The sequence below is a fragment of the Bacillus rossius genome, chromosome 5 (genome assembly GCF_032445375.1).
Source record: "Bacillus rossius redtenbacheri isolate Brsri chromosome 5, Brsri_v3, whole genome shotgun sequence".
NCBI classification, from domain to species: Eukaryota; Metazoa; Arthropoda; class Insecta; order Phasmatodea; family Bacillidae; genus Bacillus; species Bacillus rossius.
The window spans coordinates 45,227,864-45,247,006 of record NC_086333.1 but is presented as its reverse complement, the minus strand read 5'-3'; the positions used below and the strand labels follow the sequence as shown (position 1 = coordinate 45,247,006).

Below are 19,143 nucleotides of genomic sequence, written 5' to 3'. Positions count from 1 at the left end.
TAATTCTACAAGCAAAATATTTTCTCTAGTTGCTCCCCACATGTCCCCGGATCATTTGATGTTTCTGGGACTATTCAGCCTACCTTAATCTCCACCCTGCCATGGGACCACACCGTAGGGTCATCTTTGTATGAAACTAGCTGACTTCAAATGTTTTAGTTGATTCTATATTGTAGATTTACGACTCATGTAGTCACTTTCGGGTTTCATTTTAACCAATAAACTTATGAATTTACTGCCTCCAATCTCAAAGCACCCATCCAGCAGGACTGCTGTTAGGCCTAACAGATTTACATCATAACTAACATAATGTGATCATGGTTTCAGGGTAAGTGTAATTAGTAAGTGCCAATACCAAGTGTGAATTAAAACCGCATTCTCCAATCGCTTGCATTTATTTGGTAGTTGGCAATTCAAACAGTAATGATTAACCTATGCTGTGTAGGGACTTCACATAATTTTCATAGTTAGATCTTTTCATTCAACACCAACAGCCTGAGGGTCTAGTGGACCACGCTGGGGCAAACGACTCATGCAACCGACTTCAGTTAGTTCCAAGCTAGCCTGACACCCTCTCTGATATATTTCAACTGTTCAACGCCTAAAATCCCGTTAGTTCATTCCGAGTCTCAGCCACGAGACCGCGGGTGATGGCAAATAATTATATGGGTCTCTAAAACTGTAATAAAAAATATCGCCTATTAGATCCATGAGGTTTTTGAAAATCTCTGCCTTAACGAAGGCAAATTTTCAATACTGAATGATAAAACAAAGTAATAACCTAAATACGTTGAAACCAATACGGCGTCTAGCTTTTGCCTATTTGATAGCTTTAATTTATACTTTGTCTATGGAGAGTATTGATATTTTTCTATGTTTTATTATTCGGCGTGCTTCTTTTTTTACATTGTTATATACTCTAGGTGTTGTTATATCAATTTCATTTAATCTGGCTGGCGGGAATTATTCAAAGCATAATGAAAGGTAGTATAAATATTTTTTTAGAATTTAAGTTGTAGTATCTTGGCATCGTGTTGAACTATTAAGTATATCGCTAATCTAATCCAATAAACTTACTATTCTAACAGTGTCACATAGTATGTGTAATGCGTAACCTAACCTCACCACCATTTAAAATGATAAACACTTGGTAAACTACGTGAAGTTATCACAACGCCCTTGTAGAGATTAATTGGAAAACAAGTTAAAATTAAAAAAAAAAAGTGTTATTTTAACGAATAACCTCTTTTCTGGAAATATATAATTTTAAATTTCTCCAATTTTTTTTGTAATCCTTACAATATTTGGAACTATTTCCTAAGAGAGCATTGTGATACTTTAAGTAATACATCAATAATTTTCCTTTTTAATTAGTGGTAAGGTTAGGTACACATTTCAAATACTGTGATATTGTGAAAAAAAATGTAATTTGATGAATAGTTAATGCTTTCCCCCCACAATCAGCAATATATGCCTTTTCGTAGTGGAAGCCTTTTACTATCATACCGTCAATCAAATATCCGTATATAGATTAACACCCATGCCTTACCCGGGACTGAAACTCAGAACCCCTCACATCGTAAGCCGGTGTTCATCCGACTATGCTACAGAGGTTGGCTGTGATATTTTGAGAATGGTTGGTTTGGTTAGGTTAGCCACATTAAAAATACAGTAAAATTGTTTAAACTATTGATTAGGAATTACCAATATTAAATGTAGCTAATTTAACCTAACCAACCGTAATTACTATTTTATAGTAGTATTTTTAATTTAGCTAACTAACCATTCACATAATTTAAAAGTAGGTATATCTAATGGATAATATTCTTAGTGGTGGCTTTTCCATAATAAAATAACATTTGGAAATAATTTTTTTTTGCATCCGAAAGGTTTTCCTCATATACCCTGAAAACAGAATTTCCCATTGGTTTCTGAAAAATTACCCTTTATAGGTCAATTAGATAAATTATGTGGTGAAGTGGCCGTCGCCATGTTGTGCGTTAATTACCTTGCCAATACTTTGGTTTTCTGTATATAAGAATGTGTATATTTTTTTTGGGATATTGTGACTCAGTGGAACGTAAATAATAATTTTAATAAAAATACTTGAGTCCTTTACTCTGCTTCCAAATCCAATCCCTTGACACAGATTTTTTTTTATCAGTATGGATGGGCGAAGAAGCACTGGCTTGTTATGTGCGATAGCATGTAACCTTAAGTAAAAAATGGAATTAAGATGTTTGATAAAAGTAATGACAATTGACCTTCAACTTGGCATTAAAGGTACTAAAATAGGTTACAAGTGTCGTGGTTTGGGTTTCAAGAGGGTCGCTACGGTGTTGATTAGTAAAGTGCACCACCACGTGAAAGCGCGCGTGGACCCGGCTAAGATCCGTCTCAGGGCGTGACGTCACCCGTGTGAGGCAAGACTGGACCCTTGCTTAACTCCCGTAGTACGCTCAGACCTGGCCCGCTCTAAGCGTCAGACACGTTTATGTTATAACAAGTAATAGTGAGCTCTCCAGGCGTCCCACATGCCTGCTCACGAGGTATAGGTCGCCACGTGGTCGGTGCAAATAAAATACAAGACAATAATAATTAAGATGCTTAATACATGCGCGTACTACCATACATGGCCTCACGAAGGTGCGTCTCCAAGATCCCAGGCACCTAATCAGAACACAGGAATAAGACCCACGCACGTGGCCTGCACGAGCGATTACTTGGAACTTTAAAAGTCTCGTTAAGAGTTAAACAATGATTACTTTAAACAGTCCCCCGACCGAGGCAAGCCCCGGTGATACGTGAAAGAGATTAAGTAATTAAATAAAAACAGAATTAATAGTCAGCCAATAAAGAGTGAAGTCCCCGGGTGCGGAAGGCAGTGTCTTACCTCTGTCGGCGGTGTAGAACTGACCGAGCGTAGAGCTCCCTCGAAGCAGCATGGCGCCTTCCCACCTTGCCAGATTACCGTTACACCATTCTGATTAAATCTTGTAATCTTACATAAAGAAATACAAAAAACACTCCTAAAATTAAGACACGTTCTCCCATGGCTCTATTACTATTTAACATAGAGTTATTAATTAAATTTTAATGCAATTCATTTCGTGTTCAGGTTTGCTCGGGTCCGACTGGCAACGTCTTTAACTTACACACTAAAACTTATATTCTAAACAAAACAAAAACCCTCCTGCCCGTCAGTGGTGACACAAATAATAGGGAAAAAATAAAAAACTATACAATATAATTATTACAATTTTAGGGGGACGTCGCACTGCCGCTACAGCGCCCTCTTGAGGTAGTTCGTGGCGCGCTATTCAAACACACACACACGACTACGTACTCGTGACGGAGCGGCTGCCAGTATGGAAAGTGGGACGGGGGGCGAGGGGAAAGGTGGCGGAGGCTGACCAGGCTTCTGGGGCGCAGACCTGATTGACGTCAATATATTATATATAATATAATACATATATTATATATATACATAATATATAATATATGTGTATATATAATATATAATATATATATAATATATATATAATATTTGAACTACTTCTCCTTAAGTTTTGAAACCAATATTTGTTAGAAAATTACAAAACTGAATTATGTATAATTTGTAAATATATATATATATATATATATATATATATATATATATATATATATATATATATATATATATATAATGTTCTTAAATACCTGCCCTCCTTAGGGCAAAAATATTCTTTTTACATATTTAGCCTATGTCTTATGTGGGATTGATTAATTGTCTGGAATACTGACTGATGGCAGCAAAATTTTTAATCACAGTAAAAGATTTTTGCTATCTTTAGGTTTACATAGTTTTTTCTATAGTTTCATATCAAAATTGTATCTGTAGTTTTTATAAATTAGAATTTATTATTAAAGTTACTAATGAAGAAAACAATAATTGTTGTAATTTTTTGTTTAAATATTATTTGATACATCTTTCAGAATTATGTAATGTTAGGGGGAAAAAAAGCATTGTCACATCATTTAACAGAGAATAACACAATGTTAATTACTTGTTGATGCTAGAAAATAAATATTTAGTTTGTTAAACACATTTAGAAAAGTGTCTACATGCTTATAGAATGGTGTCATGCTTTTACTATCCTATCATTATTCTAGACACTTACCTGAAGCTGCATAGTTGTATGAACATGTGAGGAAATTGAGCCGGTGGTTATTGTTTTTGTCAGATTTAGATGATGAAAGTCTGGAGTGGTTAGAGGATGATGATGATTCATGCTCATCGTGGAAAGCTGCAAAACCAGAAGAGCCAAAAATACGGCGTGATCCAGATGGGAAAGTTATTTTCGATGCATACTTGTATGGCTGTATGTTTGATGAAGGTATGTGGTTCGCAGGGTTTTGATATGTTTGCCTTGAATTATATCAGAAATTAAAATCTTTGATTGTGCCCGTGACCTTGATGTCAACCAGGGCTATGTCCTCCCTTAAGCCCGATGTACCTTACCTCGCTTCCCCCCCCCCCCCTTCGCCTCCTCATGGTGGTCCGCCAACACCCTCTTTGGTTTGCCACACATTTTTAAACCTCCCGCGTGAAGTGTGTGCACACGTGTATCTCTCCACAACAGCATGAGACATATGTAGACCCTGTGCCACTTTCCCCAATAATATTTAATTGACTCTTTGATATTATAATTATCAATTTCGCTTTTTATTTCACGCCCCAAGTGTCCCATGTTTTTCAAGTTGGTATAGTAATCTAGAGTGGAGCGGTGCTACACGAAAACATTTTGAAATGCACCCTTGTTTGAGCAGTTTAATTTTGATCTTTAAAACTAAACACATGCATATGTATGTAATTATGTAATAATATTAACTCCATTTATTTGTGATACAATTAGCAAAGTGTTTAAAGTATTACATTGTTAACCATCGGCACTTTATCGAACAAGACCTAACGGTCATTTGGTACACTTGGCTTGTGACCATGACATCATGACCACTGCCCAGTCTCACTAGATTGTCATCCAGAGTAAAATGCATGAATGTTTGCCTCTTGAGTACTTCACGGTTTGCTGAACTGATCAAGTAACATCTGCCGTCTGCTTAAGTATTTTTAAACCTTTCTCTTTTTTCTTGAGGCTTACTACAGGTGGTAGACCTTATCACCATAATACACCAATCCCTCACTTAGCATGACTAACATGTTCCTAATAAAGTTCGTGTTATTCAAAATTGCATATTCTGAATCATTAGTCTCCATAAATAGCAAGGTTAATTTACTTAATGTGTTCCAAAATCTATAGGGCAATATTCTTTACATAAAATGCGTAGAATAACACTCAACGATAAATATGTCACATCATTTATCTTTGTAAGCTTACCATTGAATACTTTGTATGACAAATACACCACCACGTAATGGGAGATATGTGGTTATGTACTTCAAAATTAAAATTCTTATTCACGTATCACCGCTTGGTTCACACCAATTCTGTAAGGCCATAATTTTTTTTCATTACACCATTCATTTAACAACCTTTTCCATGTGAATCATCTATTTATTTCTGTTCTGGTATCTAATGTCATATATTTTCCACTAATACAACCAACAGCATTAGACTATATAATTATTTTATAGAGTCCTTATTTACGATATGTACAGTTGTGTGCACCGTTAACTTGCTTAAAACTAAAGTGCGTCCAACATAACTGTGGCTTTCGTGACATTCTGCATATCGTAATACTTCTAGTTTTGTCTTAAAATTGTTGAACATGATGCATTACGCTCTTAAGTTCCCTGCCACTGGCTAGACCGAAGTTCATCACGGCCCAGTCTGTGGCTGGGCAACAACGGTACAGCCCATGGCATACGCGCGGATGTAAAAACATTTGGTCCTTTACACCCAGTAGCTGCAACTGAATTTGCCATAGTTGATATTTATACAACATCCGATAGCATAGTCACTTGCGAGTGCATCTCTTTCCCCTCGTATAGCTAACTGTATGCCATAGTACATCTGTTGTTTATTAAGTTGAAGCGGACTTTTTGGTGACATACCCAACTTTTTTTTTGCCTGTGGCGATTTCGTGTTAACTGATTTTTACTGATGTGCTATTCAAGACGGGCAGTAAAATTAACATCGTGCTAATTGAATTTGTGCAATTTGAAGACGTGCTAAGTGAGGGATTGATGTATTTATAATTTTTCATGCAAATTTTTTAAACCATCGACTATCTTGGTTTTTCTTGTCCAGATCACGTGGTTTCCTGGACCGCACTTCAATCAATTACGTGCCTTTGGCTTGTTGTTCGTAGTAATTTTTATACTCAAGTTTTAATACTTCTGTATAGTGACTGTAACAAATAAATCTAATCTTACCAGAATATCTGCCATCTACTTTCGAGCAACCATGTGTGTATCACTGAGAAACTAAGGCGTCTGGGTCTTATAAAGAACTCGTGTAATTACCATCTACAATTACTGTAAGTAGCATACCTGCCGCTGAGAACGGGTAGTTTCCGTGGCCTGATACCCGGCGGGGGGGGGGGGGGGGGGGGGGGGGGGGGAATGGACCTAGCATCCACAAAGATCACATCACAGTCCTGTGATTCAGAGTATCAGCTGTGTCCACATGCCTATTCGTATGGTGGCGCCCAAGATTTAACTACAAACATCCGTAACTATTTAAAACACACACATATAACCCCCATGATATCAACCTCTTATTTTCACTACATATTTGCACATTTTTGGTGGCAAAAAAAATATTACTTTTATGTAATATTATGTAATGTGGGGGTAAATGGGTGGTAAGTATTGTATAATTTTTTATGTTAATTTTTTTATGTTTATTAAATAGGGACTTAAGAGCTATAACATGTGCATGTATGTTTGCATGCATTTATTCATACATACATACATAGAATGCATGTAAGGAATGTATATATGTGAAGATATATTTTAAAAAAATTGATTTTCAGTACCTATTTTTTTTTACTTATTTTAACATGTGTTATTTGAGTGATTGAGTTGTTTTTTTTATTTATGTTTTACTTTCATAAGCAAGAGTAAAATTTAGTATATACTGTACATATATCAAAAACTCAAAAGAAAATTGAAATCTGAAAACAAGTGAGTACTAACTAACTTTTTCATTTTAAAAATGGTTAAAAGTAGGATTGAATTTTAAAAAAATACTACATATATTCCCTTCCCCTCTGCCATATCACCCCCCGTCTCTCTCTCTCTCTCTCTCTCTCTCTCTCTCTCTCTCTCTCTCTCTCTCTCTCTCTCTCTCTCTCTCTCTCTCTCTCTCTCTCTCTCTCTCTCTCTCTCTCTCTCTCTCTCTCTCTCTCTCTCTCTCTCTCACACACACACACACACACACACACACACACACACACACAAACAAACAAACAAGCAGGAACTAAATTTTCAGTATATCTGTTCTGCTTGTAAAATGCATTAATCTTTGTTTTTCAGGTTCTTCACACAGATAATTTTAATTTAATTTTTACAAACATTGCCTCACATTATTTATTGTGAATTTGTTAACATTATTAAAGTTTGATGACAATTAGTAATTACATTTTCAAGACAGGATTCTGTTGTGGTCATAAAACAGGGATATCAAAATCATGCGGTATAGGGGCAATTTTTCATATTAGCTTACCTTGCATGGGCAAAAATATTCTGGAGGTAATTTGGGTGTTTGTTCCGTATCACATTTACAATTTAATTCCTTGATCAAATACAAAAAGTTATGTCAGGTGGAAATTGTTTCATACATATTCAACTTATAATCAGAATTCATGGTTATCAGGGGCATTCCATATAAAATCAACCAATAAAATAATTATTTTAAACCTTGAGGTTTTCAAAATATATAAAATTTGGTGATTGTGTTCTACTTATCAGTATGACCAAAAAAAAAAGTTTAAATTTTTTTTATCTTTCATTTTTGATCTATAAATTTTTGAAAAATTATAAAATAATAGTTTGTAGGAACGTTATCACACATTTTTGTTACGTCCGGGATCTTTCAATGTACTAAATTGAAACGGCAAGAATCATATACTACAGTGTCAATGTATACGTGATACAGTACTTTTACTCTAATTTGTTCAGCCAAAAACCTATAGTACACATTTAAAGAGTTACATTATTATTTGTTGCTTAGTAAAACCTAAATGTTTGGTGCCAGCGTCCAGTTGTGAGTGCTGTATGTGGGTCCGTGTGACAGGAATTTAGGCCAGGTCAGTGGCCAGTAAGTAGCATAGCCTTATGTCCAAGCACCCTTGTGCCATGGGGGGGGGGGGGGGGGACCCAATGACTGACCAGTGGACCCCACTGGCCCAGGCTAGAAGAGAAAGTGTCTGACGACCGATAAGAGCAGTTGTGTTGTGAGTCGGATTTGCAAAGCATGTATCTGGTGGCTTTTGTAAGTGCTTTCCAAGAGCTTGTTTGTTACTGAAATCAAAATAAATAAACTAATTTAAAACCTTTATGTCCTGTTGACTGTGTTTTTTGCCCTTATGAAAGATCCATGCATTTCATGCAAGGGATCTCATAATTTGGTATCAGAAGTAAGGATAGGCGAAAAGTTGGGAGTGTGATTTTTGCAAGAGTCTGACGAAGATATGTGACCGAATGTTTGTACAGCCTGGCGGGAAAAGTCTATGACGAGCACTGCACACAAAGCCAGCTGAGCAGTTTGATTACAAATGTTACACTGAGTTCGCAAGGTGCCGCGTGCATATGTTTCTGAGGAGCCGCAAAATTAAGAGTGAATGTTACTCTTTCTGAAAGAATAACCATATGTGATTTTCAAGTGATGAGCAACCCACCAGCTAGTATATGTGCACCAGCTATGGTAATATAAGGTAATTATTTAGACATCAGTTACGTCAGCAGGGGAAGTAATGGACCTTCAAACTGCTTTGAATACTTTTTGGCACCAGTGCAGGATGTGAGGATTGTTTTGCTAGAACAGTCAAAAATGCAGTTAGTTAATTCAAAACGTGATCAAGATGATTCTTTGACACATCCACCGCCTGTTAGTATTCAGAAATTTTCTTTGATTTCAAGCATTTCTATATTTCATGGCCGTGTTGATAATATTTTTGCATTTCTCACTAAACTCGAGCAAGCATCAGAAATTTGTAACTGGACTGATTAAGAAACTTAAGCTGTCGCAAAACTGTATATTTCTGGAAAGCCTTTGGAATTTATTTTGTCTGATACTGCATGCAAAGAAGCTTATAATTTGAAATCTCTAAAAATAACTGTGTCTTAGCAGCAGACAATGTCACACGCTTTGAGAAACTAAACACCTTTCGGAAGGCAGTAGAATCAGCGGTCAGTATTATTGAAACTGACTGACGTGCGAGAGATGGCAAGCCATTCAGACCATCTTTAATGTAGGTTGACGTCGACCGGGGCTACGCCCTCCCTAAGCCCAATGTGCCTCACGTCTCACCCTTGCACCACCACCCTCTATGACCCTGGTGTTTCAAACCACTCACCGTAGTGTGTGTTTGTGTGCGTGTCTCGGCCCGCGCCCACCAGTGTGACGTCAGTGCTTCGCTCCCGAACGATGCCAAGCGAGGACGAACATTCCAGAGGCAGACTTTTTTTTAATATCAAATTAGTTATGTAATTTTATTGTTTTCAGCCAGTAGGCTAATTTAATTAAGGGTTCATGTATGTTCATTCCTTTTCCGATGGCACGTTTTATTTAAATACATGTTAACAGCCGTTGGCCGGATGTGATTGGTGGACCCGCCTCGAAGGCACGCTGGAAGGGAGTCTGTCGCCGTCGCTGCCTGAGGGAAGGAGCTTCTCGCACCCGTCGTCTGCAACTCTCGACTATTACTGATCCGCATCCATCTGTCTATATAATTTATATAAATCATTTTCTTTAGCTTTGGGAATTACCTTGGGCAGTAGACTGTTTTATTTATGTTTTATTTAATTAACTTTACAGTGTCTTTTATGCGCGTGGCCACACGGGGAGAATACTGAGGCGTGTGGGCCGCCTTCAAGAGCCTGCCTTATTGTGTGTTTTAGTTAATAGCGTAACCCTGTGGAGAAGGGATGTAATACGTGTTTTTTATTTATGCCGGGGGAAACGGGCCTCGCTACACACGGGAAACATCACGGCCCTGAGAATAGAGTCGCCGGGTCCACATGCCCGTAACACATGTGGTGGCGCCCTAGGTATAAAGCCAAGTACATATATCCGAAAATATGAACATCCTTTGCGACAGCAAGGTGAAATGCCAGTAACTGGCTGCTTGTGTCACAAAGTAGGTCAAGAAATAAATGTCGGGAAAAATAAAGAGTGTATTAAACTTGTGGCAGTGAGCAGCACTGGTCACAAGATGTTTAGGAAGGTGGTAAATCCCATGTAGTGTGGATTAGTGGGTCTCTATTGTATCTTTAAATTAGCCCTAATGCTGATTGGTTTGTTGTGCCTGACTCTTTAACTGCTGGATTTGTTAACATTACATGTTTATTTTATGTTTGTTGTTTAGATTTGGTGGTTTCGTCTATTGAATCCATGGTTGGCGTATCAGATGTACATGACATTCCGTTATTAGAGGTATGAACTTAGAAGTTCTTTTACGTTTGTAGTGTTTTCATAATTGTTTTAAAACTTGATTGTAAATAAATTTCTTCATAATGTATGTAAATTAATTGATCATAATGGAGCTCGAAGAGTGGTTTGATTTCCCAGCCTTCACCGTGGGGTGACACCATTTCCTTTCATTTACTGTGTGGAGGTGATACTTCCAATGACCAATCCTGAACCCTATGAGGAAATATTCCACAAGTGAAAATCCTCTTATCAGCCTGGGAATCTAACCCAGGAATATTGACCCTCCATTCAAGGAATCCTGACAACTTGGAAAAACCAAATGGCCAGACTAAATTAAATGTTATTACAGGGTTATTCCATTCTGGAAAGTCGGGGAAAAATCAGGGAAAAGTTAGTAGGCCTGTGCATACACTAGTTTTTTGATGTGAAGGGAATATCAAATTAAATATGTTCAGAATGTTTGCGAAGTTGAATCAAATTTTGGATATTGTTCTTCGCAAAGCTGTATTGCAGTTATGATATAAAATACAGGATTGAAGTAAAATAAAATAATAATAATGATTAAATGTTTGCAATGTTTGATCTGCTTAAGTGATTAACCAATTGGGCCCTAATTATAACACCATTTAATAAAAAGTCTTAAATAACACTGCATACAATTAATATAGAACATTCACAAAATCAACCCGATTGGAACCTTTGGTTTTTTTTTTTAAGTAGGTAACCAACTTTATTTATCCAAAACATATTCAACACAAAAAAACTAAATTTCATAAGTGAATTTTAGACGTCCAATTTTTAAAGCTTTGCAAGAAGCGAGAAGATGCACATCAGATGCAAATCTTTGCATAAAAACTGAAGCTTAAAATTAAACTTGCAGCAAATTTCCTGGTGAAGTCAAATGGAATATTAAAAAGAGCTTCAATTGATTCGCTTAGTCGAAACTTCGCACAGACCTAAAAGTGGGGGAAGTCAAAATGGGTCAGAAAATCCACTGCAAATCCTGGAAAAGTAATGGAAATTCCCTCATTGAGGGGAAAATGTCATGCTTAGGTATGCCATCACTCAAGACTGTGAAAACATTTCTTTTTTATAATGGTGTTTTAATGCATTGTCTTACTCACTATAAAATGGTGTATGCAAATACTGTTTGAGCTAGATCAGCTATGGGGAAGGTTAAAGCTGGATTTTCTTTTTTTATTTCATAAAATTGAAAAATCTGTAAATCATTTTGTTTTTAGTTAGTCAGGGAAATTCATAATTTTTTATGAACAGTCAGGGAAATTTTATTTCAGATTTATGTGGACAGCCTGTTATATAACTAACCATGCCACAGAGTAATTGAAGATTAAGGACGCTACCTTGTTTGTGTGTTTAAATTACACTGGTCGGCAGTATGGGCACACACACAATCTGTAGTCCTCGTCTTAAGGGTTATGAACTGTGTGCCTCTAGTACAGTCATTTGGCTACGTGCAGAATAGAAAAACTTCTCTCGCATTATGACTAATATGACTTATCACAATTATTTTATGTTAATAATCTGTATCACATTATTTAAACATAAGTTATAGGCCTACAAGCCACTGTGTAATCATTTGAAGCCTGATCATGAACATTGTATCGTTTGAAACAATTATATTCATTTTCTTGTTCAGATGGGCATTGATGATTAAATAGTATTAATGAAAATAATAACAGTACAGACCAGACTGTGTATTGTGTAGGAAAATGTTCGTTCTTTGGTGAATTCTGCATGTTTTGTTTGTACTGAAGGATACTTCAACCTGCTAATCAATATATGATAGGGGGGGTTCTTCTAGTAGAACCTGTTGCAGCTAGTTTATAGGTGTACATAAAAGAGTATACAAATAGACGGGATCATAAGGAACATGAGACTAGTGTATTATTAAGTATCCTTATACACACAAATGTATATATATTATATATATATTATATATATTATTTATATATTATATATATATTATATATATTATTTATATATTATATATATATATTATATATATTATATATATTATATATATTATATATATATATTATATATATATATTCTTTTGAATAATAAGTACAGGTTAAAGTGCACAAGTACAAAAAAAAACAAGTTACTGATTATGAAGGTACATTGTGCGCCACAAGCGGTACTACTGAGCGAGTTAAATGCGAGCATAAATGAACTAAGTTAAAGTGAGCACCTACGCTCGGACCAATTCCTCCTCTAGAATGTTGGAATCAGCATGGCATGGCCCAACGTAATTTGAGACTGTCAGGGAAGGAAACGTATCCAGAAATTAAGCACGCTGCACGAAAACAAGAAAACCCGGGTTTTAAGACGTGCACACAGACGTCTCGTACACGTGCGACAACCAGTAGAGTCTGCAATCAAAACCCCATACCGGGTATTCAAATAGGGGAAGGGGTGGCCAGCCAGGAGGCTTATGAAAACCACACTTTACAAAGGGCACGGGAAAAAAAGGCAGAAAGAATAGCAATGCAAAACCATCCTCCAACACCCAGGTCGGCAAGCGATGTGTGTTTCCATGAAAGGAGCGAAAGACAATTTCAGAAGGTGACAGCCAAAAGAACGTTATAGTTAGATTATGGAAACACACAATTTACTTTACGCTAGTTCCACGGTCACCTCGCGGACAATCAAAGCATCCAAATACATTACCGACCAGACGAGAGAGTGGACGACCACCACCGAACGCACAACCGACCCCAACGAAAGCTAGAGGTGAAAAAGGCCCAGAGGCGATGAGCCTCGGTCGCACATCGACTTGCCACTGGAGGTGCCACCATCGCAGCGCGGGGAGAAGGGGAAAAGAAACGCTGCGTCACAGACCCAGGAGTGGAAAGGAGGGAGGGGAAGAGGTGCAGAGGGGGGGGGGGGGGGGGTTTATGCGCGAGGCGTGACGTTTAGGCCTAATAAACGAAGAGGTTCTCTGGGCCTCTTCAGTACATATATTGAAATGTGTTTATATATATATGTGTGTGTGTATATATGTGTGTGTGTGTGTGTGTGTGTGTGTGTGTATATATATATATATATATATATATAAACTATTATCTTTGCCAGGAACAATGATGAAACGGGAAGGGGGGGGGGATTTTTATTTAAAAGTTCTCATTTTAAACAATATACAATAAACAACTTAAACGGAACAGGAAAAAAAGAAAAAAAGGAGAAAAAAACATAAAGTAAAAAATTTATATATGTATAACATAAAAAAAATACATAATACAATATACTATAGCTACCTTTACAAAGTTAATAACTAAGATTACTGGACAAATCACATTATATAACAAGCAGATACATTGGGGTTGTGTTGGCATTTATAATTTAAAAAAAAAAATAATAACTAATGTAGATTAATATAAGCTTGTAAGGTACGAACCCTATCTTCTTTTTCTACTATTGGAATAATGCTGTTGATTCTGTTAAAATTACTTATTTATGTCAAATACCATTATTTTTACTAATTGTACATAATAAAAGATGAAAGCATCTATTGAAAATAAGAACTTAGAAGCCAAAATTTGTAATCAAATAAATTCAATGTAAAGTGTGTTTCAAGCAGTCACTCACAAACTTTGCATCTAAAGTTTTTCTTTTGGACAGGAAAAATGGAAGACCCTGAGCAAGCCACATGCTATTAGGCAATATCACTCACTTACTCCAGCAAAGTACTTTAGCTCAGTTGGTCATTTCGTATGATGTCTCTGCTTTTGCATGTGTAACGAAAGGGAAGCTAAGTCATACACTGCGTTGGAGAGTAAGTTTGGTTACCTTCTATTTGTAAAGTAACTTGTGTATAAACATCATGTGTACTGCAGGAACAGAAACCATGTTACTTGCTCATGAAGTATTCATACTTAAGACTCTGCTCCACCGTTTATGATTAAAACTTTTGCCGGACTGATAGCATCAAGGCCTCCCATTTAATTTATTTTTTATGTTTTTTTGGTAATTACTTTTGTAATTCCATTCTCAAAAAATTTTCCTCATAAATTGCCTGGAATGAAAATAGGCGCAGTTCTAGTCCGTATCATAGATTTTTTTGAAAACATCAGGATAAAATCATAACAAGTCTTTGGTATTATAAGGTAATTTAATTATAAATAACAATCACGCATGCGCCTACATTGGTCCGATGACATCACAGGCAAAACAATTACTGCGTGATAAACATGTTTTAACAACTCATATCGGCCCGGCTAAAAGATGTCCTGACTTGCAACATTCGTAAACACTTCAGAAATAATAAATAATGATGTTCGCCGATAATGTGTCTGTTGATGTTTTTAATTTGGAGGTTAAGTATGAATTTGGCAGTCTTTACTGAAGAAAAGAATTTTTACGTAGTTTTATTTTTATATGTATTTTTATGTATATATTTTTATATATGTTTATATATATCACTGCTCAAAAATTTTTTTTTTTTTTAATTTTTATGATGCCGTAAGTAATAACCACATACACATTCCATTTTACAATAAGTCCATCGTGGGCTGAGTGCCAACGACTTTGGTCGGTGAAAATTCAAAATAAATGTCCGAAACTAGTTTGGTTACCGGCACAGCCTCGACCACAACTGTGAAATACGTTACGTAATACATTTTAATTAATGGCGTGAGCACCTGCCAAACGCGACTTATTACGACGACATCAAGCAGAGAACTGGCGGGATGACGCCACTACCTCGAGCCAACAGGGAGGAGGGAGTAACGTGACCTCACTGCCCAATCACCACACAGTTTTCACAAAACAACCAATCACAACACATTTCACTACAGAAACAATTCCAGAAGTCCATGCCTGCTTTACTATGTTTTTATTCTAATCAAATGATAAGCTCCATGAGAAACACACAAAGTCAACTTTCCCATCATAAGAATACATACCTACAGAAATTTCCAGAAAGCCTTGGCAGCTGAAAAAAGTCTGACAAAACCATGGAGCTGCCAAGTCACGCAACCTGTCTCTTGTCCTTTCATTTACTCAAACATTCTAGAATCATTAGTAAAGCTTCTAAATAACTTTGAATGTAAAATACAGGCATTAAAACAAAATTTAAAGTAATTAACATACTGAAAAAATACATTTACACATATAATATGAGCTATAGGATTTGTATTCTTATTTACCTTAGGTGGTTTAACAGGAATTGTTTTGTCTATCCAAGAAAAATGAGAACCAGTAAAAATATAGTTGAATGGCTTTTCTAAATGAAACATCGTAATACAGAATTTATTTACAATAATATTAATAATTATAAAAATGATAACAGACAAGTATAAAAAATAGTTCATTATGGCCTTGAAACTACTATAATCAGCTGATTCCTCGGAATGAGTAAAACTAAATCTTTATTCAACAAATGCTTGTAAAAGCCGGGGAGGGCAGGCTCTTGCAAAGTTACAATGTTCAGATATGATCTATCCTTTGTGGGCTCAACCATTGTTGACGCTTTATTAGTCTCTTAGTTCTTACCAATTCAAATCTGACTATATTTTGTCACACAAGGAAGTTCGACCGACTATCACTGTAACAAGTGAATAGACATTTTCACGTCAAAAATTCCATCATGATGGATGAAGCAGAGCCTTAAACCTTAGTAGGTATGTTATTAGTCAGAAACTGTGTGCCAAGCAATCATTATTGTTTTGCATTATGTGGGTTTTAGCTCTTCATTCTACGTCAACAAGCAACCGAGAGGCACAAGTTGTGTCAGTATCTTTTTATCCTGATGTCTCTAACTCATGACGAGGAACTTCTCTTTGCACTGACGAAGTGCACGCCTCTATACGACTTGGGCTGGCGACCAAGTATCAAAGATTTACTGACAGTCTTTTTCAATTGGGGTATGTTTACATTAATGAATTATATTTGCCCCATTTTATTATTATTTTACCCCTGTAACTAGCTATACTTTTATCTGTGGAGATGTAGATAACTTTTTTTGAATGGTTTTGGTTCCTGTGATATTAAGTTCTACGAAAGCCAGGTTAAACAAAATTTTTTTTAAATAGGTACTGTAAGTTTTTAATTGGGCACGTTTGGGACCATGGTTGTACTAGATTAACAATTTTGCCACAAACGTCAATATAGTTTTAATGGGAATACCAAAGAAAAATTCTGATGTCACATTACTTCCACGATAAACAAATATCTAAATCCACAAAAAAAAAAGTCAAAATGTGTGCAACTTGATTGGTGCCGGATTGCAGTGTGTACCAAACCAAAGAATTCTGAATCAAAGAGCCCTGGTTGTGGCTAAATAAATTTTAACCTGACTTGCTGTAATTGCACTTCCAGTTTCAAGTTATGTTTAGTACTTGTAGTGTAACTATTTTTATTTGCATGTAGTGTGGATAAGGCTATTTTTTTTCTTTTCTGTTATTGCCTTTATATGGTATAGTAACAAGATGTTTTTATTTTATTCAAAATATTTATAAACATTATCTTTAACAAACACCACTGTCAGAAATGTTGAGAAATTTGAAAATGAAGCATTATAATAACAAATTTTATGAACAATATCTCTTGATATTATGTTTGTAGTCAGGAAAACCATATACAATTCTGTGTTAAATAAAATTTGTTTGCTAGGATAATTTGAAGTATAGGATAGTTTGGTAAAATTGTGCATGTTACTGTTACTCAATTTATGTATTACATTTTTTTTTAACTGTTTAACCAACCATTAGGTGGTAAGTTTCATCAAAGACTTATTGTAATGTGTGTTACTTATTTTGATAAAAGTTGAAATAAGATGACTCAACCAACAAAGTAAATTTTTTCAGCATCTACAATTTCATTACCTGTACACCAAACCCTCACTTAGCATGATTAATGCTTTCCTAAAAATTTTAGTGTTATTCGAAATCTCGTATTCTGAAGCATTAGTCTCCATAAATAGCAAGGCTAACTAACTTAATGTGTTACAAAATCTATAGGGCAATATTCTTTACATAAAATGCGTAGAATAACACACAACGATAAATACTTCACACCATTTATCTTTATGAGCCTACCATTGAATTCTTCGTATGACAAATACAACACCGCATATCGGGAGACAGGTGGTTATGTACTTATCGTCAGTCGGCTGGTTGGCTTGTCCACTGGGCATCACCAACTCACATCACGTACCTTTCCACAAACTTTCTAAACCATTCTTTACTGGCAGTGAAACCAATATTACTGTCTGAATATTTACATTTTAATTTTTCAAAAATTCAAGTGTTTATTCGTGTATCACCACTTGGTTCATACCAAACCTGTCAGGCCCGTGATTTTTTTTCATTGCACGATTCATTTAACAACCTTTACCATGTGAATCATCTATTCATTTTTGTTCTGGTATCTAATGTTAAATATATTCCCGCTAGTACAACCAACAGCAACAGACTTATATAAACTTTTGCTAGAGTCCTTATTTCGTACAATTGTATGCACAGTTGACTTGCTTAAAACTAAAGTGTGACCAACATAAATGTGGTCTTCATGACATTCTGCACGTTGTAATACTTCTAGTTTTGTCTCAAATACTTGAACATAATGCATTACATTCTCACTTGGAAGCCATGATTTCAATATGATTCAAACTGCAGGTGCTTGCACATGTACAGTTGTCAGTTACTCGCAGACCAATGGGCAGACGCTTTGTGTTCGTGCATGCGAGTTCCGTGCCACTGACTAGACTGAAGTTCACCATGGCTCGGCGGTATACGCGCATACATAAAATTATTTGGTACTTTACACTCCATAGTCGCAATTGAACTTGCCATAGCTGATGTTTGTACAACAACCGATAGCTTTGTCAGACCTATGTGCGCATAGCATCCATTCTTGTGTAGCTAACTGTGTGCCATGGTACATATGTTGTTTACCGAGTTGAAGAAGACTTCGTGGTATCATGCCCCCCCCCCTTTTTTTTTTTTTCCTGTGGCAATTTTGTGCTAGCTGAAATTTAGAGACGTGCTATTCAAGACTGGGGCAGTAATATTAACATAGTGCTAAATGAATTCACACAATTTGAAGACATGCTAAGTGAGTGAGGGATTGATGTAATTTATTTTATTTTCTTTTTTTTTTGTCTCCTCCTTCTATTTCCACCATGTTTATGACCATGCCTGGACGTCAATCTTTGTTTTCATAAAGTTTGAGGTACATAAAGTCTTTTTTTCAGTGCTTGATTGCCAGTGTAGAAATTTAAGTATGGTACTACGTTCTGGCTCTTCATCTGGTGAGGCTTCCTAATTTTTATGTATATTGTCAGTTTCACCTGGGGTAGGATTTTTAAGCTAGCATTTCAAGGCTCTGTTATGCTACCCGCTCTCACATCTAGCTTTGTGAGCGATATTGACCTAGTTAAATGTTTACTTTGTTTTATAACAAACATATATTTTTAGAGTTTGGCGAATTTGTATTATTTCTTTGCAAGTGAAGTATGAATGGTTGTAAATATCTGTTATTTTCAACTGTCGATTTGTGACATGCTGACTGAAGTTGTGTG

At 36.0% G+C, this 19,143-nt stretch overlaps 1 protein-coding gene across 2 annotated transcripts in view; it reads left to right on the top strand.

Moving 5' to 3' along the window:
• The first annotated feature begins 877 nt into the window (after positions 1-877).
• The window catches only part of LOC134531758 (uncharacterized), a 33,508-nt gene continuing 15,242 nt past the window's right edge, over positions 878-19,143 (top strand). For both annotated transcript variants that reach the window (XR_010075083.1, XM_063367633.1), the window contains exons 1-4: positions 878-984; positions 4,227-4,379; positions 10,537-10,604; positions 16,309-16,486. Coding sequence is in view for 1 of the 2 variants with exons in the window: in XM_063367633.1 (XP_063223703.1) it covers positions 978-984; positions 4,227-4,379; positions 10,537-10,604; positions 16,309-16,486 (406 nt within the window). In the remaining variant the exon portion in view is untranslated. The remainder of the gene's footprint in view (positions 985-4,226; positions 4,380-10,536; positions 10,605-16,308; positions 16,487-19,143) is intronic.